This window comes from Melospiza melodia, chromosome 8 (genome assembly GCF_035770615.1).
Source record: "Melospiza melodia melodia isolate bMelMel2 chromosome 8, bMelMel2.pri, whole genome shotgun sequence".
NCBI classification, from domain to species: Eukaryota; Metazoa; Chordata; class Aves; order Passeriformes; family Passerellidae; genus Melospiza; species Melospiza melodia.
Window position 1 is genome coordinate 11,401,345 of NC_086201.1, and position 27,466 is coordinate 11,428,810.

At 48.1% G+C, this 27,466-nt stretch overlaps 3 protein-coding genes across 3 annotated transcripts in view; 2 read left to right on the forward strand and 1 right to left on the reverse strand.

Moving 5' to 3' along the window:
- LOC134421188 (rho guanine nucleotide exchange factor 17-like) overlaps nt 1–8,113 on the forward strand; it is a 44,765-nt gene extending 36,652 nt beyond the window's left edge. Inside the window, exons 2-6 of the mRNA XM_063161783.1 lie at nt 2,372–2,546; nt 3,263–3,467; nt 3,892–4,514; nt 5,406–5,551; nt 6,372–8,113. Of these exons, the coding sequence (XP_063017853.1) occupies nt 2,372–2,546; nt 3,263–3,467; nt 3,892–4,514; nt 5,406–5,551; nt 6,372–7,167 (1,945 nt within the window). The 3' untranslated portion in view covers nt 7,168–8,113. The remainder of the gene's footprint in view (nt 1–2,371; nt 2,547–3,262; nt 3,468–3,891; nt 4,515–5,405; nt 5,552–6,371) is intronic.
- A 6,860-nt stretch (nt 8,114–14,973) lies between these two features.
- On the reverse strand, nt 14,974–21,723 carry TSN (translin). Its single transcript, XM_063161784.1, has 6 exons — nt 21,627–21,723; nt 21,447–21,540; nt 18,521–18,617; nt 17,615–17,730; nt 16,883–16,962; nt 14,974–16,540 (listed from the first exon to the last, which is right to left on the reverse strand). Exons 1-6 carry the CDS (start codon nt 21,690–21,692, stop codon nt 16,304–16,306), a joined length of 690 nt encoding a protein of 229 aa, XP_063017854.1. The 5' UTR covers nt 21,693–21,723; the 3' UTR covers nt 14,974–16,303.
- A 336-nt stretch (nt 21,724–22,059) lies between these two features.
- Nucleotides 22,060–26,853, forward strand: NIFK (nucleolar protein interacting with the FHA domain of MKI67). Its single transcript, XM_063161785.1, is given in 7 exon segments — nt 22,060–22,208; nt 22,286–22,411; nt 23,076–23,184; nt 24,130–24,341; nt 25,007–25,087; nt 26,284–26,428; nt 26,431–26,853. Coding segments are annotated over 7 exon segments (870 nt in total). The 5' UTR covers nt 22,060–22,064; the 3' UTR covers nt 26,484–26,853.
- Nucleotides 26,854–27,466: the final 613 nt, after the last annotated feature.

Sequence of the window (27,466 nt, forward strand, 5' to 3'; positions counted from 1 at the left end):
CAGGGATGAAGAAACCTTCTTTCACACAATGTGGGCTCTGCATATCTGCCTTTCTTACCTCCAGCTGATCAGCCATGGGTGTGTTGAATTTCTCATTCTTCAGTCATATTTCCTTAGCTCAGCTCTCTGGGTAATATTGGCTCTTATTCCCACTGAAGATCATGTCTGGAGATTTTTTTTTAAATATCCCTTTTGGGCTATGGAAACTGCAATAAGTGGTGGCATCTGGTCTGTAGACCCTGTCAGCAGAGAGCTGCTGTCAGCTTTACTTAGAGGAGCAGCAATACTCTGGAGTGCTTCCCATATTTAAGTGGATGATCTTGAAGCACTGTGAAAATGACAAATGAAAGCTCAGCATCTCTCATGAGAGTATGTTCTGTACAGTGGGAGCTGGTGTGATCAAGAAGATGATATTCCAATTATGAGCTCTGCTGCTAACCTTGGGTGCATCCCATTGCCACTCTGTGCCCCAGCATGGTCCCTTCTCTGTGTTATTTAACCAGGAGCTGTTTGAGCACGAGCAGCTTTTGGAAAGGGTGGTTTTCAGCAGTGGCACATCCTCTTCAAGAGTTTTTTGCTTCTTAACCTGTGCCCTCCCTCCCATGGGTTTGCCCAGCTGACCTGTTCATACTTTACACAACCCAGTGAAACACAGATGAAATTATGTCTGAGAATACTTGAGGGAGAGGTTTTAAACCCATATAATTTCAAGACTGATTTTAGATCATGGCCACACACACAGTTACACACACTTAAGGAGTGGTACCCCAAGCATGGTTGGGGGCAGGAGGGAGGAAGGAGACAGGAGCCTCTCAAGCCAGGCCAGTACCACGGGGGAGCTGCAGCCTTGCTGTGAGCCTGTGCTGCTCTTACTGCTGCCTTGTAGGTGCCACAGACTGCTCTGTGCCAGCAGAGATGTTGGTATTCCCTTTCTGCAGGCTGGGGAGTAGAGACCTGGAGAGGGACAGCAAAAAAGCAAATGCCAGGAGCCTGCTGTTGGCACTGTTGCCATTGTCACGTAGCCATAGCTAAACTCTTTTTAACTGGTTGTGTCAGCAGGGACCTGGAAACATAAATGGAGAAAGATGAAAAAGCATCAGCTGAAGAGATGTAAACCAACTTTTCTGGCCTGACAACAGAACCAGTTTGTGTTTTGGGAGATTTGTTCCTTCTTCAGTCATTTTAGTATTGGCTGATGGTTTGTTATTGGAGCCAAGTGTCATTCACTGCAAGGAGAATGCCCATCTGTCTCATGTGTTTGCTTGTAGTTGACACTGTTGGAATTGCACATTAGCAGTGTGACCTACCAGCATAAGTTCACAAGTGAAGCCTTTAAGAAGAAGCAGATTTTTCTCATAGGCGATTATTGTTAAGCATAAAATACATGCAGAACCTGAAATATGTTCCAGACACTGGCTTCCTGTATATACAAGCATCCATATTCAGTCCTCACAACCTTCCTTTTTAAAGGAATCCAAGTCCATAAAAATTAAGTAAACCAAAAAAAAAAAAAAAATTTCTTCCCAACAGGCTTCATTATGCATGGAAATAAGCTGTCTTAGAAAACCTGTTAAAAAAATGTATCACAAATAGTATCACAAACAACAGCCTGTCAACTGCTCTGCCAAGTCAGTGGTTTTGCACCAGACTGAGTCTGTCTGGAGAGCGATGCTGTCTACAGAGGGGGACGTGGGGTTGGACAGGCTGTCTGTATCAGCCAGGCCAGGCCCTTGTTAGCCCTGGACAGCTGTGAGTGAGGGCATCCCAGAGCTGCCACGTGAGAGCCACAGACACTGCCAGGCTTCTCAGGTCTCAAGCTCTCCAAAAGGCCTGATCATGAGTTCACTGAAAACAGATAGTATCTTTCCAGTGACTTCAGTGGGCTTAGGATCATGTGAGATGAAAAACAGAGGGAATATTCTTTTAATCCTCTAATCCCTTCAAAGTATTATGGTTTATAGCAGGTGATTTTCTTCCAGATGAGCAATATGGTTTCTGTGTTGGCAGCATCTCCTTAAATAGCAGCAAATATGGATGTGGCCTACTTAGAAAGGAGTGTTTCTGGTCCCTGTGGAGCACCTCATGTTTTATGGACAAAAAAATGCCCTGTGAACAGCCGAGACTTGATAACCCAGACTGATGTTGGCATGAGTGCAGTTATCCAGTCTGCAGTTCTTAACTGAGCAGTGCTTAGAGCCCCTGAAACACAAGCACAGCTGTCTGTGCTGACCAGTCATGAACCCTGCGTGCACTTTTCCTGAACTGTTGCAGATCATTGTTTGAACCTGGGCTCTCTGCTCAGTCTCATCTGTGTCAGGAACAGCAGGAGAACTGCATCCGTGATGTTCAATGGAGTCTTCTTCCCTTGCAGCTGCAATGCTGAGACTGCTGCCAAATCCCCCTCCAAGGGGCAGTGTGATCTGAGGGAAGCTGATCTCCCACCTCTGGAGGACAGCCAGCAGCCCACAGCGATGTCCATGGCAACAGAGACCTGGGAGGACAAGCCAAGCAATGAGACATCCAGTGACACTCCACCTGCAGGGAATGTAAGAGAGAGGAATTCCCCTCTCATGCATGTGTTCAGGATTTTTTCCTTGTTAGAAGCTCTGAAGGACCCCTTCATTGTAGGAACTGGGCAGGCTGGGAGATGGCAATCTGGGAGACTCCCATGAGTGATTAAATGCTGTTAGAAGCATTAGAAGCTTTTTTATTACACTCAGTAAAACAGGAGTAAGTTTTTTGCCTCTGCCTGTGCCGCTGCATTTCATGCAGGGAGTTCACAATAACCCTTTCATGGCTTCCAGTGTGTCTGGGGGTTCAGACAGATTCCATCCTAGTGCCCCTTGGGCAAGCTGCTGGTGCAGATGGGGCACAGAGGCTGAACTTTCTGACTCTGCAGTGCTGAAACCTTCACAGAGCAGCTGCAAGTGAGCTCAGGTCCCTGAGCACACACCCATAGCCAGGGCTGTGCTGTTGACTTTTCCATGGTTATTTGATAGCCGTGATCCAACCGCCTCGGAGCTGCTGTACTCAGAGCTATACAACAGCAAAGGGAGAGGGGTCCTTACTTGTTAGGGCTGAGCAGGACAGAGGGACTCATGGGGACAGATTTCTTAATCATCAGGTAGCAGAGCTACATTTGCCATCCCATTACTGATGAGTTTCCTTTTCCCTCCTTTGGCAACTGGAGTCCAGTGTCTGCAACACGAGGTGCTGCTTTGAGCTCAGCCTTGCTCCAAAGCCTTTCCTGCCTTTCTTGCAGAGCCCCAGTCCTGCCTGTCGCCGATCCAGCTCCGACATTGTCCATGAGAGCACGGATGGTGCCAAGGCCCAGCGGGAGTGCCGGCTGCGGCCGCACTTCAGTGACCCGATGCCGACCGACTCGGTGAAGAGGAAGCAGCTGGAGCTGAAGATCGCGGCTGCAGCGCGGCAGCACGCGCAGAAGCGCCGGCAGGAGCGGGACTGCGGTACTCACACTGCACACTGGGGGCTTAGGGGCCAGAGGCTGCGCCCTGCTGTGCTGCTGTGAATGTGGAATAACTCTGTAAAAGAAGGGGAGGGAAGCATCCTGGTTGTACCCAGGTGTGCAGGAAATCAGGATCTGTTCTGCTTTGTCCCTGGCTGGTAGATGGCAGGGGAAGAGGCAGCCCAAATGAGTTCACAGGTATGGGCAGTGCAGAGATGACAGATCCCAGACTTCACCTGGGAGCTGTTTACTTCTGACTCCCAGCAGTTTCAGCAGCAAAACAGGGGAGGCAGCTTATAGCCCTGCTTCCCCAGAGCAAGCCTGTGCCCTCAGGGTTCCTGCCATTCATGGCTGTGCCAGCACGAGTTCCTCGGGTGAGCTCTGTGCAGCTGGCAGTGCCTGTAACGATTTGTGTCTGTTCTCAGGTCCAGTGGTAGCAAAGGCCAACCTTGGCCATGGCGGCAGCTTTGATGAGACCCGACGCACCCCACGGGGCTCCCTCTGCTCCAGACGTCACTGGAGCAACGTCAGCAGCCTGAGCACGGACAGCGGGATTGTCGGTGTGAACGATGCCCGGGATGACCTGGATCCCGCTGCGGCCACCCGGACCAAGTCAGCGGATGTGGAGAGGGCAGATAGCGGCATTGGCCAGATGCCAGCCAGGAAGTGGAGGAACAGGGCCTCTGAAACGCTGAGCTCCCTGCAGGCCTGGGAAGCCCACCGTCCCTGCACCGACTGTGGAGAAAGGGACCTCCCGGTGGAGACAGATGTCCAGAACTGCAACCAGAGGCGCGCTGACCTCTGTGAGAAGTGCCGCAAGCGCAGGACGGAGCGCAAGGAGTCCGTGCTGGAGTTTGTCAACACAGAAGCCAGCTATGGAGAGGACCTGCGCATCATCAAAGAGGAGTTCTACCTCCCCATGCAGGCAGCTGGCCTGCTCAGCCAGGAGCAGCTCCAGGGCATCTTCAGCAACATCCAGGAGCTCATTGACCTCAATGAGAACTTCCTGGAGATACTTCAAGAAGAGATTGATCAGGCCTTTGATCAGGTATGATGCTGCCTCTGCCCTCTAAAGGGGCTGGACTGGGCAGTTTGGAATAGGTCTTGTATTAGGGGGGCAGCATAGCTGGAGCAGAGGAACAGGAGGTAGGACTCCTGGGTTATGGTCAGCTGTCAGTTATCTAGTTCCTTACTCTCTCGGCTATTCCTGCAGATTTCAGGAGCTCTGTGCCAGGTTGCAGGTGTTGGACTCACTGTGCTGTGGTGATGCCACTGACATCAGCAGTCTTGCTCATTTATCCCATTAACAAGTATTAATGGTCCATTATCAAAGTTAGTTTTAGGCCAGTTGGGCTCGGTGCTGGTAAGAATGTGATGATGGGGGCACAGAGCTCAGCTTGCTCTGTCTCTCAGGCTGTGCTCTTGCATCCCTGAGCTGGCTGGCTTCATGCTGGCTTGGCTGTGTTTGCCTTGGCTTGCAGTTTGCTGCAGCTTGGCTCTAGACTGTCTGTGGGGCCAGGCAATGCATGCTGCTCCCTGCTCTACAGCTGTGTATGGCGGCTTCTACTGATGCACCCTGCCTTGCGTAAGGAGCTTTCCTGCCCCACCAGCATGGGCACAATACACCCTCTTGACTAAGAAGCTCACTCTGGCCTTCAAGCCCTTGCTCTGATGAGCTGACTGAGACCACAGGAGGAGAGCAGACAGCTCTTTGCATGTGGAAAAGCAAGCAGTTAGACCAGCTTTCCTTCTCCTCCCCAGGCACTGATTCCCCCAGACCTGCAGGAACTGCCTTTCCACTGCGAAGGGTGAGCCCAGCTCCACCTTTGGTCTGGCACTCAGCTGATCCTGCAGCAGTTCATGCTGATAGGACTGAAGGCAGGCCCTTGGCTCTGCCTCTCCTGAGCTAACTGAGCAGGGCCCTATTGCATGCTTGCAGGGGGACGATGACCTGATGACCGTGTGCATCGGAGAAATATTCCTGGAGTTTGTGAACATGCTGCCAGCCTTTCAGACGTACTGTCTTCAGCAGTCCTCCTCTGTGAATATGCTCAATGCTCTGGAGAAGGAGAAGGAGTTGCTCAGGTGAGAAGGGGGATGAGCATATTCATGCAGACTTTGGGGACAGAAAGGCAGCAGGCTGAGGGTGAAGCCTTTGCCAGCCCATCAAGATCAAAGTTTGATGCTAATGTTCTTCAGTTATCACTGCTCCCTCTTAGGGTGAGGACAGTCATTTATTCTCAAAAAATATTCAAACCTTGGTATCTCCACTGGTATCAACCAGTTGGTCCCCAGCTATACTCTGTGTTTTGTGCTAGCAGTATCTGCCCAGTGACCACTGCACTGAACTGTCACCAAATAATACTCAGCTGAGATCAGCTCTCAGTCCCCGTGCTGGAGCCCAGGTTGGATTTCCACTGCAGAAGGCCACTTTGTGGCACACATGACTGGAATTTGGTTCCCATTCCTATGGTCTATTGGGCAATGTCAGGCAAGTAATTTCTCTTTCCACAGCTCAGCCAAATTCTTGTTCAATATGTTTTGTAATCTAATTATGAAAGGCATTACAAGTTAATGCAGTCTGATATAAACTGATGTATCTGCCTCATGTTTACATCAGTAGGTACCAGAGAAAGATCACACCCTTGATATTTTATTATTTAATAGAAGACTGTTAGAATGTTATGTGAAAGTGTCCCAGGCACCTCATCGGGATTCTGCAACTGAGTGCAGCTGCAGAAATGGTTGTTAGTCTTTAATACGACAGAATTCACAAGGTTGCTAAAAATGGGGGGGCTACAGTGCCCAGCAGCTGTCAGCACCATGCTGTTCATTTGCATTTAGGATTGCAGCATCTGCTGGCAGAACAACCACCATTTCATCCTGTCTTCTTAAATCCCTGCAGAATATTCCTCAACGTCTCCCAGAATGACAACACAGCGCTGCGGCGGATGAACCTGAGGTCCTTCCTGATGGCCCCTTTGCAAAGGGTCACCAAGTACCCCCTGCTGCTCAGCAGAATCATCAAGGCCACCACCGAGTACCACCCGGACCACGGCAGCCTGCGGGAGGCCAAGAGCCGCATCGAGTCCCACCTGGAGCACATCAACATGAAAACCAAGCAGGAGGGGAACACGTGGACGCTCCGATCCTTTCGCCAGGACAGCAAGAAGAAGAGGGAAGTCATCAACATCGAGATGAGAGAAACCGCCCTCAAAACTGTCGGGTGGCTGCGGGAGGAAACGCGGTTTGTGATGGAGGGGTCTCTGCAGCTGGCCCAGCCCCCCGACGGCCAGTGGGTGAAGAAAGGCAGCAAGACCCTGAAGTTCCAGAACATGCAGGTCCTCCTCCTGGTGAACATGAAGCGTGTGTCCGAGTCCAGCCTGGAATCGGCTGAGCCGGGGCCTGTGAAGGACGCAGTGCTGGTTCTCATCAGGGACAAAAATAACGGGAAGTTCCATTTGCTCAGGGAGCCCTTGAGGCTGAGTAATTGCATCGTCTCCACTGATCCCGACTGCGACGACACCTTCGAACTCATTGAGATCAGGCGGGAGGCGTTTGTGTTCCGGGACAGCGACCGGGCACGGACTCACCACTGGTTCAGGCAGATCCGGCGCTACTCCAGGGAGTTGGGCTCCTGGAAGAAGCGGCGGAACGCGCTGCCCAACATCATGATCAGCACTCCTCACACCAGGCCCTGAGTCCTGCAGGCTTGGCTTGGCCAGTGCCACATGCAAAGACCATCGAGAGCCCCAGTGGCCTGAACGTGCTCCATGGACAACACAGGGAGGAGCCTGGTCCCCAAAGACTCTGACTGGCACTGGAAGCAAATGCCACAGCCTGGTGCTGAACTCCAGCCTCTGGACTCACAATAGTTTGTGGCTCATGTACATACAGAGATGGGCTCCACTCGAGGAGATCACTGAAGGATAATAATTTAACTTGTTAATGTTGCACTGCAGGAGAATGATGTATGATGCTTGCCATTGCATGGATCGTTTTGAAAGCCAGTCTTGACAATGAGAGAGGTTTCCACTATTGACTTTATTTCATCAGCATTAGGTAAAGTCTGGGTATTCAGCAAATTAGGTGCAGTATTATGCAGCAGAGGATGAAAGCTGGAAAAAATTGTTTTCCACCACTACTCCTAAGGATTGTGTTTCATTATTCACCTCTGTATATTCAGTCAAAACACTTGTTTAAAAAGAAAGGCCTTTCATCTTTAATCCAAATCAAGTAGGTATCAATTTGTTCAGATTCAGCTGCATGCACACAGCCAAAAAAAAAAAAAAAAAAAGAGAGGAAAAAAAAGAGCAAACACATAAACCCCACATATGTGTAGAACCTGTGGAAGAGCAGCACACTCCCAGTGAGAGTCTGTTATTTAACTGACTTAGGGACTGGAACATAATGCTGCATCTGAAATATCTCAGAAGTATATGTAAATACAGCTCTGCTACTATTGATAGTGAATTTAAGAGTTTGCAATTATTTAAATTATGTAATCTAGTGTATTTCAAAATTTAATTGAAAGGAACAATTTACATTGTACTGTAGAGTAACATAAAATGTTTTAATAACTATGTTTCAATTACTTTAGGTGGATATTTTTAAATATTTCTATTACAGAGTATGTGTTTCACTTCATATGGGTGGCATTCAGATGAGCAATGTGCCTGCATCTGCTCTGTGGATCCCCTGAACAGAACTCAGGGCTACTCCAAATGGGACTGGGTGAATGGTACAAACCTGCTACTCGAATTCTCACTAGACAACAACAGATTGGCACAAACCCTTTTGCTCTGGAGCCAAAACTGAGGCCACAAATAACTGCCCCATAAGGTCCAGCCTCTCTCAGTTGCACAGCAGGGAAATGGCTCGAAGCTGAACAATGGTAAAAAAGCAAACAGGGTTTAACCTTTTCAGCCTGACATTAACACTGACCGCTGCTTTGCAAAATGTCACGCTGTGACTTACACAGCAAAGGCCAGATTTCAGCCTGGAGGCTAAACTAAAGGAGCCTAGATTTTGGTCCATGGATCTGGGAGGACAGCCTGTAAATGTTCTTTTAGGCCCACAGGGTAAAGACAAAGCCAATCAGTATTATTCACTACCAACAAAACATTTTTGTTACAGGCATTTATTTCACAGGAGGATTCACACAAGCACATTTATGTATTTCTCCAGAGATCAACCAGTATCAAAGATCACCACTGAAGGCAGACAGAAGACATCTTCACAAAGGTATCCCTAGTCCTGTAAAGTCACCACTGACCCAGCATCTGAGCAAGCCTCAGACTGTGCCCAGTGCTTTGTCCTCTGGCCACAGCTGCCAGGGCTTGTTGCACTGCTCTGGGCACTGCAGCAGACACCACTGGTGTGTGCCTACTGGCTGTATTTTCTCTCATTCTGCACCATCCAGCACTTTAGTGCTTCATCTTGTCCTTGATGGGAAGATTTGCATCATCTGGAGGGTACCCAAGACATGAGCATGGCTGCACACAGCCGAGCTCTGTAGCTGTCAAAGTGATTGTCAGGGCAGCAGCCTGGCTCCCTCTGTGGGCTGGAATTCCCTGCAGCTCTTTCTAATCACTAGACAATAAACTGTTCCCCCAAAATATGCACTGAGCAGCCAGTGAAGAGCACAAGGCATTGCTTTTAGTTTGCCATTTGTTTTTCACAGAGACAGATGCCTGAGCAGAGCAGCTGCTGGAGGAAGATTTCTCATATGCTGTTGTGACAGATCTCATTTATGAGCCTTCAAGCCCCATTCACCTCACATGCAAAAAAGCAACAGCTTGTAGCACCTTTGTCTTCTCTCCCAAGACCACAATGGCACAGCCACTTTCTCTTCATTTCTCTGGGCACCTCTGACAAGAGAAGGCATAAGTACAGTAACAGCCCAATTTATCCAAACAGTGAGTGGCTTTCACAGCCACAAAGCTTTGCTTGCTGGAAAGTTTTCAATTACTTTCCAGCACAGTGATTTTCTCCACCTCAATTCATGCTTGAAACCACTAGTGGACTGTTTGTACAGTCATATCTTTAAATCAAGATACCTTCAGCCAGCCTGGCTGTTCAAAAAGGTTAGAGAACAATAAGTACATAAAGGGTCTGATATTTAGCATCAATCTTATGTTTGGCTGATTGTTCAATTTGTCAGATTCAAGGTTTTTCTAGGTATCACAGGAAGCACCTGCCTGCCAGGCTCCTGTAATCATGGCCTGTTTCCTCTGAACCAAACTCTCCCCAGAAGAAGGTCCATGAATAATCACCGGGTATTGAGTTATGAGCAGGACGTGTACGTGGTGCCGTAGCCCTGTTCTAAAGAGCTGTGGCCAAGGAACAGTGAGTATAAGCCCTTTGATCTGGGACAGCTTTGGGAAGCAGCAGTGGGATTGCTGAACCTGTCAGACTGGACAGAGGTTGTGCTGCCAACACAGGCTACTTTTATGTACCTGGTGTGTGCAGCTGCTGACCTGCCTCTAAATTACAGGTGTTGAAAGGGGACATGAGCAGGGAACAATCCCTGTGGCCCTGTGAGTGCCTGGGGTGTGGGGTGAGGCAGCACAGGAAGGGCAAGAGTGTCAGTACACTGACAATGCAGTAGATTTCCATAATCCTCAGGCACCTTCTGAACTAGATGATGCCTCTCCTGGGAAGTTCCAGGTCTTTCAGTATCACATGTACACATCTTACTTGGCAGCCATGGAGATTAGTCGTGCTGTATTTTTCCATTTCTGATTATCAAACTGACAAAATGCTATTATAACCCTGGGTACTTGGAACAGGGTTGTCTGCAAGCCAAGAAAGCAATTATTTGTTCCAAGCTGGCCGTCCTCCTAGGTCTCTGTAATATTTTTATGCCTTTCATTGTCATGACTGACAATACTAAGATTACTTTTCAAGATTCCTGCCCACCAAATTTACACAAGAAGTACAAGCAGACCTTTCTGGAAATAACCCTTGTCAGGGGGAAAAAGAAAAAGTTGGTTACCTCCTTGATTTACCAGAACTCATAAATGACCTTTAAAAAGAATTTTGTATAAGCCTTACTGGTCATTTACCAGGAAAACAACAAAAGCCAGTCTTTATTTTTAGAGTCCATGCAGTTTTGAGTTCTGAAGACAGACACAGAAGATGACAAAACACTGGACTGAGAGCCCTCTGTGAGCTCAGGTCCCAAGGAAAGAAAGAAAAGCTCCTTTATGAGTCACGAGGCCGGGTGGGAAAGCCTGAAGAAGACATGTGGAGATGAAGAGCAAATACTTCAGAGAGCAGACACCTCTGCTTTAGTGAATAGAGATCCTCTCCTTTAGGTGTCCTCATACTTTCCTGGTTGTCATTAAAGGAAGTGCAGAGGGGGAAGGGGTGCTCAGTGTGGGTCTCACTGTTTGATCAAGAACACATCTGAGAGGGATGTGAGATACATCTGAGACCAGCTTTGGTCTGGCAGCAAGCAATTGTCATTGGATACTGAGATCGACCTCAGCATACACCAAATCCTGAAAAAAAGCTCTGAGATCATCTCAGATCTCCTGACTTGCTGCATGTGAATTTATAATGCAACAGAAGTCCCAGAAATATTTTTTTTTTCTCCCAGCAGGAGATTTTGGTGAATCTTGCACTGTCTTGCTTGTCCCTGACATGTTCAAAGGGATAAAAGTTTAAATCTTCTAGCACCATGTCAGAGATGCCTTCAGGGCTCATGGATGAGGCAGCTGTAGTAACTCCCATTTTGTGATGTCTCCTCTTATGTTTGTGCTGGGGAATTGGGTAAGATTTAGCTGGAACTAGGCTGACATTCTCTGACTTGAAACTGGAAAACCTGGAACTGAAAGCAACAGAGGAAACTGTCCTCCCAGAGATCAGATAAATATTCAAAGCTCTCTCTGTCGTTGAATGACCTGTCACTACAGTGGAGTATGAAGGAGCAAAATGTCTTACTGATCAGGCAGATGAAGGAACTGCCTTATTTCTCACATGCTGCTGCAGAGGAATAATCTGACCAGACATAGGTACAAGCAAAGAAGAAAAAAGGAAGTTTTGACAGTAACACTGTACAGTCTAAATACTCCAGGCAAGCCCTAAGGGCACTCCTTAGAAAAGAATACACCTCCCCTGGGAAGTTGAAGGTGATCCCCTGAGAGAAACCTTTCTACAACATGATGGAAAGGTTGAGTGATAGGAACAGAGTTCCTGTTCTTCAGCAGAGATGGAACACTTTGGGGCAATCAGAACACAGGCAGAGCATCCTCCAGCACTGGTCTCTGCCCAGGCTTGACTGGGAGCAGTTACACAGCTGGATAGAGTTGATGGCATTAGAAGATGATTAGAAGAGAAGATGGCATTAGGCTCTAGATCCATTAGCAAGGATTAACATAATAATAATTTCCAGCTCAAATCCTGCCCCAGTGTGATCTCCACCAGTGCAGCCTTTGCATCCCTCAGATCTTCTCAGCTGCAATTGCGAAGACCCAGCCTGCTCACAGCCCTCTCAGGGCAGGTTCTCTGCATGGAATCAGGCAAAGGATTTGTTTGCAGTGGAGGCCCAGGTAGCTTGAACCCTTCCCTCCTAGGACAGGAACTTCCCTTGCAGTGCCAGAGCCACATCCCTGGGAGGACTTCAGGGGAGCAGAGCACCTTGCAGAGCTCAGGCTCCTACATTTTCCCCAGGTTAGATGTTTGTACACCCACAGTGTGAATGTGCAGGTGAACAAGCACTCAGACAAGGAGTGTATTCCTCCTTTCAAGAAAGGGCTGTTTTCAAACAGCCATGTTCTCCTTGGGCAGGGCAAGCCTCCAGTGCTGACCAACCAATGCAAACCAGAAGTGCCAGTTTGAAGTGACAATAAACAGGCAGTGAAACCTGCAAGGACATATCCATCTTACCTAATTCATGCCTGGCTCACAACACACAGACAGGAGATACAAAACAGATAGGAGTCTTCCTTTTGAAATCCAAACACTCATTTCACAGCACTCCATGAATTCAGCAGAGAGGAGACTCTGAACAACCCCTAGACTCTTTTGTAGAGCTGTACCCTGCATCCAGTGCAGATCTCCTTAGCAGAGCTGCATCCTGTGACAGTACTTGAACAAGAGAAGATGGACTGCAGATGACAGGTCAGGATCCACACACAAACCCCCAGCATCATCCACATTCACTTTCTGCTCCCCTTAATTGCCTTGGTGTGTAATGAACTTGCTGGCTGAAAAACCTGGGTGAAGCTGTGTAGCTCACTCACTTTGCAGTGAAATGAAGGCAAATTATTTGTTCAGAGAGAAAATCCTTAGCAATCCTCTCAAAACGGGAAGCAGTTATGAAAAATCTAACAATTTACCACACAGTGTTACAGCTCAGAGAATACTGAAAGCTGGCACTGCAGGGAGAGGAAGAAGCCTCCTTCCAGCACACTGGCACAGCATGAAGGGGAACTGTGTGATGCACCAGGTCAGGAGCAAACACTGCTGAAAAATAAAGATTGTTTCAGCTAAATCAGTTCCTTGATCCAGCTCACTGCACAGACACCTGGTTTGCTGGCACCAGGAAGGGGCAGCCTGGAGGTGATAAGGTGACCTCTGACAAGTGCCAGTTTAAAGTGGTGGCTGGGCTGGCTGCCGTTAATCAATTCCAGCAGGCAGAGCCCAGTTCAAGAGCCAGCCCCAAGGTCTATTGTGCATCCTGCTCACCCCTGCTTCCCAAACTGTTTCAGGTCAGCACTTTCATTGATCTGCTGGACTTCAACAGGCAGGGCTATAAATAAAGAGCCATTAATCAACTATTTAAGTACCCTTTTTACTGAAATAAAGCAAGCCCACAGAAATGACATCAAGATGTGAAAAATCCAAACAAACAAGTTAGCGAATACAAAGACAATCCAAGAGAGCACTCCCAGGGACACACTCGAGGCAGAAGTGGCTCAGGGAACAGCCGTGCTGGGTGTTGAGTCAGCCTCTCCAGTGCTCCTGCGCTGACTCACTCCCCTCCCAGCTGCCAGCACACGCTGCAGTCCATTCAGCACCAACAGGAGTCACTGGTTCAGTGTTCAAGTGCCTCTGATTCACCGTGAGCCATCAAGCTTCTGCAGTCCACGGCCATTCCCTGCTCCCCCTTCCCTATTCAAGTCCTTCTGGGTTTTCCCTTCTTCCCTCTACTCCCAGCTCTGGGACAGGAACACAACTTGCCATTTAGGATCAGAGAAATGTGCAGATTCCTTGTTGAGGTCACAAGGTCCTACAGGCTACTGCGATGCAGAGGAAGCTACAAAAGCACCCCCATCTTCCCCTGCTGCTGCCTAGGGAAAGTGAGTCGTTTTCTTCTCCCTTCTTCAGACCTATGCTGGGAATGAGCTGTGCAGCCTGGCTCTTGCAAACAGTGCTTTTCCAGAGGATGATGCCAGGCTCTCCCCAAGACTTAAAATCGGGAAAGAAAGAGCTGTTTGCTAAACACCCTCCAAGAAGACATCACTGAGTGTTTCTTTCTTGGGCACTTGCTCTTCACAGAGCCTTAGACAGAAGGATCCCACACCTTGCACCTCTGTAAGCCCCAAGTAATTACCTTGCTCTTCCAGTTGTCCCTCCCATGGCACCTGTATGTGGCACAGCACTGCTCCATCTCCAGCAGCTCTCAGAACCCAGCAGCAAGAGCTGGCAGATGTGGGGTGTAGTGAACAGCTGTGTTAGGCACACAGCATCCCCTGTCAGGAAGCAGACCTGCTGCACGACCAAAGGCAACTGGAGCACCTGGGATGCAAGTCAGTGCAAAGCCTTAACCAGCAGCTGCCCTGCCACATGGTCTCACATTCCAGTCCCACATGCCAGGAGTCCTCTAAGCTAAGGCACACCAAACTGATGCTCAGGTAACCCTTCCCTGTTCCCCTGCTCCCACAGATTTCCTGTGTGACCTTGAAGTGCACAGCTGTGTCTGCACAGCCTTAGGGTGTTGGCTCACCCCCATCTCTGGTTTGGGCAGTAAAACTGGCTTAAGCTCCTTCCTTCCTCTCACTGCCACAGCATTAAGTCAGGAAATGAGCAAACACTGGCACAGGGCAAGAACAAATACTGTGAAAGCTGTTACATTGCCACAGGGCTCAGGAAGTTACACCCTCATTTCTTCAGCTGTGAAAGGGGAATATTGCCATCTCCCTGTGTTAAAGTGACATAAGATACAAAGGATGAGGACAAACATGAAAGATTATGAGATGCCCTTAAAATAGTCTCGCCACCTCTTGGGTCAGGAAGGATAAACTGCATAGCTCTCTTGTTTTACTTGGTGAAATTGCTTGAAGTTAAAAAAAAATTTTAAAAAGCCTATGAAATCTGTTTGCAGCTTGACTTTGCACTTGGCAGTGTTTAGAAGTGTGTCACTGAACAACTACAGCCAAGGGGAGGAACTCCATTATTGTCCAAGGACAGCTGAAGGATGAACAGAAATGCTGGTATTCCAGAACAGGTTCCCAGCAAGGGCAGCAAATAACAGCAGATGATCAGACAACAGGCAGAGGTACCAAGTGGCCATAATCAAAGAACAGCTTTTATTGGCCAAAATAACCAAGAAACCATTTTCTTCCAAAAAACAAAACCCCCTAACTCAGTGGTAAATCTTCACTAAGAAACTGAAATGCAAACAAACTCTGCATAAACTTGACCGTTCCCATTCATCCTCTGAAGTATTCCTCCTCCTAAGTCAGCTGTTCTCCTTCACCCTCCTGCACCACCAGAAGTAGGAGAATGGCAAAACTCAAAGTCATTTAGGACAAGAGAACAAACACATGGGGAGGCATGAGTCTGTCCATTTACACACATGAAAGAGGCTGTTGCTGTTTGCAAACATCTTACATACTTACCTGAAAGCAGTAACCTCCTCATTTCTGGAGATACACACATTTTACTACACAAACTATAGTTTTGTGGTGTTTTTTTGTTTTTAATCCCAGGATACAGGTACAGTTGTGGCCTGTACAGGTTGTTACAACTCAGACACCACCTGCAGTTTGTCAGTTTACACTTCTCTATTCAGAAAACTTTGAAGCTAAAAAAAACATAAAAATTGGTTACAGAGTTCTCAAGGCAAATCATAATTTTAAACTCTGCATTTACTCATGCCACTAAAACAAATACCAGACAGAGAAAGCAGGTACCTAAGAAAACCGTGCTCTCCCTGGTAACTGAAATGATGGTGGAAAGAAAAAAATATGAGACTGAGAGAGAGAGAGAGAGAGAGAGAGAGAGACAGAGATACTGGGGTGCAAGACACCAGTTCCAGTAGAGGAATTCTCAGGAGTATTTTCACTAATTTCTCAATTACAGGGTGTACATTATGAGAAACCATAAAAAAAGAGATCTGGTTCATAAACAGTTATGCAAATTTGTTCAACTTACATAAGTGAAAATTTAAGAAACAAAAAGCAAAAAAAAGCGTCTTAAAAAAAAAGTCAGTATTTACACATTGTTTCTTTAAAGATCCCACGTGTCTGCACTGAGCTGAGTGCTGTGCACACACCTCTGAGGGTGTGTGAGCAGAGAGAGCCACAGCACTTCCCTGACAGCAGGGAAGCAACACGACAGAACTAATGGGAGTTACTGACTACTATTGCTGCTGTGCAGAGAACAGCACCGTGTGTTTGACAGAGGAATTCCACTGGAAACAGTCTCCTGTCCTAATCTAGACATGATTTTACAAAACATCTAACACCTGTACTACACCTTTTGTAAGAAAATAGAAAGCAGCTTTCAGCTGCAGTTCTTCTAAACTACTGCAGGAAGGTTTCTCTAGGTACTTCCTAAATTGGCAACCATCTGAGGTAATCGATGATGCTGTGCCAGGAGCATCCTTCACTTCTCCCCGCCTGCACCAACTGTCGCCTCCTTGTTGAGTCCTCTGATGGACAAGTCATAAACCACCTCCTCGATCTTCTTGACGTCGTATTTCAGGCCATCGTAGCGCTTCCTCAGGGAGTCGTTCTTCAGGTTGAGGAGGCGGAAGCCAGAATCCAGCTCGTTGATAAAGGTTGAGATGCGGAGAGGGCGAGAATAGTCCCCAGCTGTGACACTGTTCACTGCCAGCCTGGCCTGCCAGAGACAGCAGAGAGCACAGCACCCACATCACATCACAGTCCCCACCAGTCACTGTGCCAAACGAAGCACTTGTGGTCCTGGCAGTCAGATTATTTGTACTTAGAGCTACTTTTTTGTTGAGCATACTTCTGGATTTTCAATCAAATCAAAACTTAAGTTTAAATCTTAGAAGTATCACTGAGGACCATGCAGAGAAGCATCTTGCCTCTGAACAAGTTCAGATCAAGGTATTGTGTATCATAACTTCCAAGAACAACTTGATAAAGCTAAAAAACACATTACTTCTGTTTTCAAGGTCAGTTTCAAACCAAACACATGCATGCATATCTTTCTTACCAGCTCACTGGCCAGAGTTAATACACCAGAAAGATAATCTTCAATGTCCAGGTGAAAGCCCCGTTCTCGATCAGCTTCAACTGAGACAAAAACAGAGCAGTGATGAGGTGGTGCTGAACATGACCAAATCCAGCCACCTTAAATTGCATTTGTTTACTGGTGCTAATTTGAAATATCAAATTTATGAAATACTATTACAAAATAAAAGTCAGCCTTTTCCTGTATGTGATGTAATTAGAGCCGCTCTGTTCTTGATTCAGCATCTTGTACATCCTCAACTGTACATCCAACAGAGTAACTGGATTTACATCAATATACAGGATGTATTTTCCTTATTTTTTCCAAATCTTTTGCTCTGTGAAGATACAATTCTTTTATGGCAAAGAATTTAATCTGTTTTACACACTTTTAAAATACCAAAAGCAAGAAGTTAGAGAAACAAGCTCTCATCTTTGTGTTGTGCTTTTGGTACACTTACAGACTTTGAATGAATGACCTTCATTGATGAAGAATTTATTAATGACTAAGTACTTTGGTTAACATTAGGTTTGCCAATTTCCGTCGACTTCTGAGAATTTGTTGTTTATATAATGAAATCAAATACCAGATAAAGTCTGGAACTGGTTTCTCAGGAAGAAATTAAGTTCTGCTATTTCCCTGTACCTGTGAAAGCTACAATGTCTAAGGCCACAAGCTTTTTGTTATTGTTTTCTTTCTACAACATTAACTTACTCCCAAGTATTTCTGCAACAGCTTCTCGGGTCACTAATGTTTCTGACTCCAAGTAGACTACAAACGCTGCCAGGAACACCAGCCGCTGCAGCACAAACCTCCAGTGCTCATGAAACCTGCAAGAGAAACACCAGGGCCAGGTATAAATAATGAATGTTTATTACTGGAGCGTTAGGCAACACACACACGTTCTCTGTGTGTTGTGTTTTCTGCCTTAACACATGCACTTTGCAGTATTTTTGGTTTATCAAAATGACACCAGCTAAAAGACATCTCCTTGGTACTCCAGAACTCCTCACCCAGGTTACCACACCAGACACTGACATTTGCTCACCCCTCTCACACACCTCCTCAGCTCCCACACTTTTCCAGGCTGTGCTGCCCACAGACAGCCAGAGCTTTCCCTCAGCAGATCTGAACTGACAAGATTCTTGTTCTTTGAAATGTTCTTGCCAGGCACTGTCCCCTTCCGGCAGCAACGGAACACAAAGGTGACAACTTCATTTAGTGTCTGCAGAACCAAACAGCCATTTCATGACAGATTTAGAGCTCTGCTTTCAGGAACGCCCCAAACTGAACAACTTAACTGAAATTAATGGAGCAGCAAATGCCCTGCTCCCAGATACAAGGGCAGCTCCAACTTCTTAAGCTTCCCTTTTTCTTTTTAAAGAAAATTTCTAGAAAAATAATTCAATACTGAGTATTTTTGGTGAAAAGTTAAAGTGTTTGAGCAAAAGCATTTTTTATCTATGCTGATAAAAACCTCACACTTGTCTACCACGATTTACTTTTCAAAGAGAAAGCATTTAGCCCATCAACCTTTACATCATTATTCCAAAGCAATGATGCCAAATGCCAAGCAATTCCCATACATATCTGTGTCTGGTTGTGTGTGATCCTGCACACCTGTAATACTGATCAGCAGGAAACTTGGTCTTCAGGGACTCCATCTGTGTCCTCACTGTACCAAAGTGCTCACGAGCCTTCTGACACTTCTTTGGAACTGAAAAAGAAACAGCACAGCATTTGGGCAATGAATACACTCAGGAAATGGGTATTTGACAGGCAGCAGAGGTTTGTAAACAGAGTTTCCCAGTGTAAACAGTGCTATTTACACTTCTTTCTTGCTCAAGATAGGCTACTGACACTCGGAATCAACCTGAGAAGTATTCCTGGTGGCACCATGAGCCACAGAGGTAAAGCAAAAAGACTCTGGAATTCCAGGCTGTCTGATCTGCTCTGGGCCTTGGTTTGGAACTTGAGCCAAGATGTCCCAGCAACAGCCAGATCCCAAGCAATGGAACAGCACTGCACACAGCAGCTGGCTCCAAAGGAAGCACACACCAAGCACTGCTGTCAGGCAACTCTCACAGTCAAAGGAAAAAAAACTCTTCTTTCTCTATATTAAAATATTATCCTATTTTTTTTCCTAATCCATCAGAATTTGGCTACATGAGGTGCAACATCCCTTCAGGAAACTGCATTTCCTGCTTTTTACGATGTATTTGCAGAGCCTGGGTTGCAGCTCTGCAGAGGAACGATCTCTCGTTCCCGCAGCAGCCACTGCCACCTCCCGTTCGCCGACAGAGTTACAGCCCCGCTGCAGTGCCTGCAGTGCCGGCGGCCACACGTCCCTCACACAGCCGGGTCACAGCCCGAGGAAGGACAAAGATCAACCTGGCAGCCCTCCTGCATCTCCATGTGCAGAGGCCAGGACTGTTCACAAAAGCTGCATCTGAAAGCTGGGATGGTTTTTAGCAAACAACACCCACGAGGAGTCACTCTAGTGTGATTATAAAACTTCTGTTACTAACACATAGTTTCTGTTTAGAAAATAAAAGAGAGGAGAATGACATGGAAAAAAAGGAAAGTTTCAGGAAGCAGCATGTGGGAGTGCTCCATGTGGCAGCCAGGATGAAAGAGCTGTGTGAAGCTCACTGAGAGCTACAGGGCTGCCTCTGTCAGGTGAGCATCGTGTGGCTGGGGGAACATGAGGAACACATTCCCGTCTGGGCTCTGCAGAGGCACCTGTGACAAAGAGAAGCAATTCTTACTGCAAAGGCTCAGACCATGTCCAGTGACACACACACAGCCCCAGATTCAAACTGATGCTTTGCAGCCTCAAGGGCAAGGACAGAGTTGTCTCTGGCCACAGCAGATGCAGCACACGCTGCCCTGCCCAGCCCTCCCAGCAGCTCTCCAGCCCCAGCTGGGACAAGCACCAAGGAAGCCTCTGGGAGATGACATTTTAAAAGCCACTGGCTGGTATGGGAAGCTGTCCTCCATCAAACTCCCAACTATCCCATGGTTTTACTAACAGAGCTGAATTTGATGACAAATTCACAGGTCTGCTATCACAAGTTAACTCTTGACCTATAAGGCATTATTTTTGCAATAATTATAAGATGAGGCTTTGGGGTTTTTGCCTGATTGTTTATTTGTTTGTGGTTTTTTGGTTTGATTTTTTTTGTTTGTTTGTTTTCCATTTTTTCATTGGTTTTGTCCTTTTTTTTTTCTTTAATTATTCCAAATCTCTTCTCAGACTCCTCAAGTTCCAGGACCAGCTCTCTCCAGGAATTAAAAATCAAGTGAAAATACACTGAGTTGAAGATGGGCCTCTACAACTACATACCTGAAGTTGTTCCCCACACAATGACCATGGATGTTCCCAGGTTAGAGAACTGAACCTGTGCAAATAACCACTCTCAGCAGCTCTGATTTCCAGCACTGCCAGGTTTCCCAGCAGATGGAACCTGCACTTGCCTGCACAGCTCAAAGCTCAGGTGCTGCTCATTGCTGAGCACAGACCCTCTCTGAGGCCAGAGGAAGGCCAGGCCTCCAGCCCCAGCCCCAGCGTGCTGGGGAACCTCATCAGGCTGAAACAACCCATCAGCTCTGCAAGGGAGAAACACAGCACCCGGGGAGGCTGCTCCTGTTTCCCTTCAGTGGCTTGCACAAATTCCTCTCAAGAGTTTCCAGCAAAGTCAGGATGGTTGCTTCTTCTCACAAGATATTAACTGACTGGAGAAAACCACCTCTTAATGGACATATTTAGGTTTATTCCAGTAGTGCCATCAGTAAGCTCAGAAATGAGGGGGCAGAAAGAGCAGATCTGACACCTGGGCATGCAGAGCTGCTCTCGTGGCCTGGAGGAAATGGGCTGGCCCAGAAACATTCTGTCCAACACCTGAGAAGCCTGGAACCAGGCTGATGACAACCCAAACCTCCAAAGCTGCAGAACAATTCCTGCTACCACTCAAGCAGACATCAAGGGCAGGTCCCGCTGTTTCAGCCCTTGCAAATTCTTTTTACATTTTGCCGCATTAAGCAGATTTTATACACACAGAGAGAATGTGTTTGTACAAACGAGATTGAAGTGTGTTCCCCTCATCCTAGCCCATCCTGAATACCCCCTCAGTGCTCAGGAACACAGCTTTTTGCGGTGTGGGGTGAAGAGATGAGACTGATAAGAGGCCCAACAAGAGATGATAACACAATTTCTGCGCAAATCACTTACAGGGAGACCTAAAAGCCAACTCAGCAGCCCAGGATGTGAATACCTGGAAAAGAACACACTGCTCTATACCGAGACAGAAAAGCACCATGCTAGGGAGGGAGAAAGGGACAGAACGGTGTCCATAACGCTGAACGGCAGCTTTACTGCTTGTCTGGCTTGAAACCTCGCAGCTGCGCCCTCCTCTCCGCAGCTGCCTCCGGGAAACCCACGCTGAAGGCGCCGGGAGAGACTGGACCCCGGAGAAGGGTCCCGGGACAGGGCACCCGCGTGCTCCCAGGGGCACTCCCGCCCCCGGCTGTTCTCCGCGGGACTCACTGTGCTGGAAGCCGGGCCCCTGGTGCACGCCCTGCAGCAGCGTCAGGATCTCCCGCGCCGTCTGCTCCAGCGCCTGCACCACCTTCCGGATCTCCTGCGGGCACAGCGCGCCGTCAGCCGAGCCACAGCCACGGCACCACCCCGTCCCGGTCCCGGTCCCGGTCCCGCCCGCCCCGGCACCTCTCGGATGTCCTGGTCCTGGCCGAGCGCTCCCTGCAGCGCCGCGAACATCTCGCTCACCGACATGGTGCCGCCGCTTCCCGCCCACGGGGCCTTCCGCGCCGCCGGCGCGCGCCTGCCCCGCCCCGCCTGCAGCGCCGCGCCGGGCTGCCCCGCGCACCGCCTGAGCGGCCCGAGCAGCCAGCAATGGCCGTGGGGGCGGCTGGGAGGGTGCCCAGAGAGTGCTGCTCGCCCCGGGGGTGCAGCTGGCCGCTCCCAGGGCGGGAGTTTGCCGCCCCGACGGTGTCGGTGTCCCAGGCCGCCCTCCCGGTGCGGCGGGGCCGGGCCCGGTGTGGCCGCGCGAGGGCCCGTCCGCCCCGTTGCCAGGAGACGGCGTCTGGCCGCGCGGCGCCGGCGCGAGGGCAGTGACGCCACTTCCGGCGGCCGCGCGGAGGCAGCATGGCGGCGGGGGAGGCCATGGCGGCGGAGGTGCCCGCGGGTACCGCGGCCGTGAGGGCGGCGCCGCTCCTGGCGCTGGAGCCGCGGCTGCAGCGCCAGTTCCAGCAGAAGGTGCAGCGGGCCCGCACCAAGCGGACGGCCAAGGTGAGCGGGGCTGCCCGGCGGGGCGGGGGCGGCGCGGCGAGTCCCGGCCCGGGCTGACGCGGTCTCTGTGCCCACAGGAGGAGCTGACGCCCGGCGTGGTGTTCGTGGGGCATCTCCCGCGGGGCCTGTGCGAGCCGCAGCTCCGCGAGTACTTCGGGCAGTTCGGCACGGTGACGCGGCTGCGGCTCTCCCGGAGCAAGAAGGTGAGGAGCGGTCCGTGTGGGGCCGTGATGGGGCCGGGCCGGGCCGGCTCCGTGACCGCCGGGGCTCCCCCGTGCCCAGCGAGGGCCCTCGGAACGCGCAGAGCCCGCTGCGCCCTGAGGCCCTCGGGAGCCCCTCGTGGGAGCGGCAGGGCCCGGGGCTGTCCCCGACTGCCAGGCGGCGGCTGGGGCACGGCTCTTGTGGGCCTTTTGAACGTGAGTAAATTCACTCCAGTGGGAAATGCTGGAGTGCTCCAGTTCAGGGTAAAACTGGAGTGCCACGATTCTATTTTAACTTACTTGCTGTGTTGAATAAACCTAATTTTTTCTCACTTCTGGGTTTGGTGTCACATTTTAAGATTACTGTATAAGCATGGAACAGTGGAACAGCAGCAATGCAGGGCAGCTTTGGGGTTTTTTTGGCAAGTAGATACCCATGAGCAGTTTGTTTTGTGTGCAAATATGTATTTTACAAATAACATGATACCAATTTAGGACTAAATCTGTCTTTCAGGACTGAATTGCATTTCTCACACTTTCAGCGACCTTTGTGAATTTAGCTGTCGTTAGCTGAGAATGGGCTATGACTTTAGAAGAATAAAATGATTTTAATAGAGCTCTTCAGGTACCAAAGCACTGTTTGATGTTTCTCCCTTGTCTCTCACAGACTGGAGCCAGCAAAGGCTATGCATTTATGGAGTTTGAGTCTGATGATGTGGCCAAGATTGTTGCAGACACAATGAACAACTACCTGTTCTCTGAGAGACTGTTGAAGTGTAAGTATAAGCTGAGTTTAAGTTCTCTAGCATGCAAAGGAAACTTGTGGTTATTTCATTTATCTTTTTCAACTGTGCATAGAATTTTAGGGGTTTTTTAATGAAGTTTTGTCCCAGAAGTATTTTCTGTGGGGCTGAGCTTTTCATCATGTGTAAAGATTTTCATCATGTGTAAAGAACATGCTCAGCAGGCTTTTGGTCACTAGTGCTGGTTTTTCCTCTGGGCTGATGCTGCTCCTAGTGACTGTGTAACACGAAATCTCAGGACAAAGTTGGGTTTGCTGGAGAGATCATTCCTTTCACATGGACATTCTTTGGCATTTGCAACTGCTGCAGTTGATTAAATCACTGAGTTTCTCAGTCATGGTAACAGTAAAACTTTCTTTCTAAAGGATTATAAGTTGATGTGTTGTTGTGAAACAATTTTGTGGGATCTTTCTGGATGAAACTGTTAAAGTGTTTTATCTATCCACCCACGTTGTCATTGCAAGGGTTCCACACTGCTGTCTCCTTATCACAAAAGTTCCATTCCTTCTTGGTGTTTCTCATGGACAGCTCCTCAGAGCACTGACTCTTTCTTCTTCACAAAGCAGCCAGCTGACTCCAGCTCCCCTCTCACCCAGCCACCCCACTCTTTTATAGCATCTTCTTCTCATTGCTTACACCTGTGGCCTGGTAAAGTCAGGCCAGTTCCTAATCTTTGATAATTGGCCCAGCTGCGACTCCTCAGGGGTAAGATTACTTTCTACACCATCTTTATTTTCTTGCATTCTATCCCCCTGCACACCCACCCCCCCATTTCTGTGGCTGGCTGAGGGTGCAGTGTTGGTTTCTTTGTTCCTGACTCGCTGAGCAGCGCGGTGTTGTGGCTGTGAGCTGTGCTGTGCGAGTGCCCTCGGCAGGAGGGGGAGCCCAGCTGTAACCCGTGTGCTGTGCTTGCTGCAGGTCAGTTCGTGCCTCCTGAGAAGGTCCACGAGAGCCTGTTCCAGGGCTGTGACAGGATGTTCAGGCAGCCCTCGCAGCCGGCCGTGCGGCGCTACAACCGCGTGCGCTCCCTGCTGGAGAAGGCCAGGATGACGCAGCGCCTGCTGAGGAAGGAGAGGCTCTTACGGAAGAAGCTGGCTGAGAAGGGGCTGGACTATGACTTCCCAGGATTTGTAAGTTTGGCATTGTTTCAGTGAGTGTGTTAAGCAAGATGTGTTTCTAGAGTTGTGCTGAATGCATGGAAATCATGTGTTTTGTGTGGAACTGGCAAAAGAGCTGGAGCCCCAGGGAGGCTCACTTGTGTTGGGAACTGTATGGAAGCCCCAGGAATTCAGTGTGGTGCTGTTGCTGGGCTGCACTCCATGTGCCTGCATGTTTACTTGTAGAGAAATAATAGGTAACAGCAAAGGGCAGATGTCCCTTTTGTTCTGTTGGTACAAGCAGTTGGATATTCTGTGGTTTAATACTGGAGTGCAGATCACCAAAGAGCAGAGGGGCTTTGGCAGAGTGGGGCTTTGGAGGCAGGTCCCAAAACCAGAACTTCTGTCCACAGCCCTTGCGTGTTCCTCTGCAGAGTGCTTGGGTCAGGTACTTGAGTTGTGAGCAGTTAATGCTGTTTAACATGGAATGTTTTATAAATGCAGAGGAGCACATTTTCTTGTGTTGCTTTTGGTGTTTTTGTTCAAACCAGATCACGTCCGTATCAGTCAGTTTGTTTCTTTAAACCTATTTGCTGTAACAAAGGCTTTGTAGTTATGAAACAAATCTTATGAAGTGTTCAGTGACTGCATTTTCACACAAGTGTGTAGTGATCCACCTGATCTGTCTTTCTTCCTAGGCTGCACAGGCGCTTTCCAAAAAGAGGAAAAAAGTTAAAACATCCAAGAAAGCAAATCTGAACATTTCTTTGAGCAGCCAGGTAAGACAGACCAGTCCTGGTGGTGTCCAGTACCACCATTCACATGGGGGCAGGTGTTGGAAGTCTTCAGCTGGCACCTTAATACTGATTTCAACACACAAAAGCTTTAACATTGTTTGCCTGAGAGATGTTTGTGCCAGAAGTAGCTCCTTTGAGATGTTTTTATACTCTTGAACTGAGGATGGTGATAGAATCCTCATGGTTCCTTCTCCTGTGAGATTGTTTAGTAGCAAAGGCTTCTGCTCAGCACGCTGTAACCAGCAGTGCCTGTCCCTCAGTGCTGTCTGCCTCTGCTGTCCAGCACTCCCTTGGTACTGCAGGGTGCTGGGGCACCTGTACACCCCTGCACCTGTGCTTTACCCTGGGATGACACGATCTCCTTGATGGAGTCCTTCTGTTGGGCTGTGTTTCAGTGCCATCCTGTTTTGATAGAAAGGGATTTAAATTGTTGATACAGTGCAGTGCTGTCTGTCCCCATTTCCATCCGTGTTGTCCCTCCTACCCCGCGCTCTCCAGGCACAGTAGTTAGTGGTTTGGAAACAAATGCCAGGTAAAAGTAGCAGTAGGATGAAAGGGAAGTTCAAGTCATCAGGACTGAGATTTGGGATATTGGCAGTCTAAAAAGTCTAAGACATTAACATTTCTGTTTCATCATTGTTGTGAGTTGTGGTGTTGAGTGTTTGGGGATTTTTATTATTCTTGGGTTTACTTGTGATAATTGGGTATGGCTGTTTGTGAGGCAGACAGGATAACTAATACATTCTGTCAACTGAGTTCTCAGGGCTTACTGAGGTAACAAAGCTGGGATGTTTCAGCTCTGTTGTAAAATTGAATGTGGCATTTCTGTATGCCAGTCTCAAATATACTCCCTCACCCCCCACCTCGTTGCCCTTATTATGTTCCACTTGACTTTCATGGTGCTTTGAGTCAGGAAATACAAAGTTTAGAAGGGAAATGTGCATAACAACATGTTAAAAAATGTGAGTTAATTTCCATTTGCCTTTCACATACACATACACCTTCTTTGAAGGTGACGCTTCTGTCCAAAGAAACAATGTCTACAAAAGTAGCTAGTTATAAAATGTAAACAGTTTTCTGAAGGAGAGCTGGACTGGTGTCTTGTGGTACCCCAGGGCAGGGACAGCTTTTTCTGGCAGATGGCTTTGCTGTGAATGCTGTTTTTGTGATCTCTTCAGGATCCTACTCCAGTGTGTACTCCAGCAGTGCTCGAGCGCCGGAAAGCTGCTCGGATGGATGATGACACAGAGGATGATGAAGTGACTCTCAGGCTTCCCTCTGCCAGCGGTAAGAACGCTGTGCAGAGACCAAAGAAGCAGCCAAGGCAAAGGCCAAGCCTGAAGAAACAGAAACAGACTTAAAATTGTTATGCCTGTAGCCATATTTTTCTCAACTTAAAAACTTTTGAAGTGGAGCTTCTACTGGGTCTGCTGCCCTGGCTTGGTCCATCCTGCCTAGACTGTTTCAGGCTTTCCTAGGCAAGGACTCTGTTCACAAATCCTGGCCCTGTGGTTTAGCCATCAAGGGGCATAGGAAGATATCCTTGACTTTGTGCTCACAAGTGCCCGTGCTGTGACACAGCTACAATAGTCCAGAATCTTCAGTTAATGTTATAACTCGTGTCTAGAGCTCACTGTTTGGAAAGAAAATGTGAGGCTGTCCATTCAGAGTTGGCTAATGCAAGCAACTGTGTCTTAAATTTATAATTAATGACAGGTTATTAAAGAAATTACCATTTTTCAACTTTCTTTGCTCTTGGTAATGGTTCTTCTGTTTAACTGAGTATGTTTTGTGAAAGTTCTCACATATTTGCACTGATGGAGGCTCTTGAGAAGATGCACCAATAATCAGAGCAGTCTGAGTTCTACTGGCAGTTCTGTTGTCCTTTGTCACTGCATTTTAGTTTCACTGCTTGCATGAAACCGAGTGTCTTCTGCTCCAGGGGGTGAAAGCACATTGAAATATTGTAATAACCAGGAGTGCAAAGGCAGATTTTGTCAGCAGTAGTATGAGTTCAGAGAATTGACTGTAGCTTTTTGTAATGCATTAAGATTCATTCTTGTTCCAACTAGCTTGTCATTGCAGATGGCAGGTATCCAGTCCTGCTTGAACAGGCAGTTTGTGCAGTTAGAATTTGATTTTAGTGCAGGTCTGAGATCTGTAGAAGTCCCAGATTGGGTTCTGTGCACATACTTAACCTTCATCTTTTGTTGTCTTAAACACTTTATTGTTGTTGGCTGCTGGTCAGGCTTGGCAGAAGATTTTAGAGGAAAGCCCAGGTGATAATAACCAGCTGGGTAGGTGGCTGGCACTAATTTCTTGGCTATTTTAGTTGAAGTCCTGGCAGACAAAAATTAATCT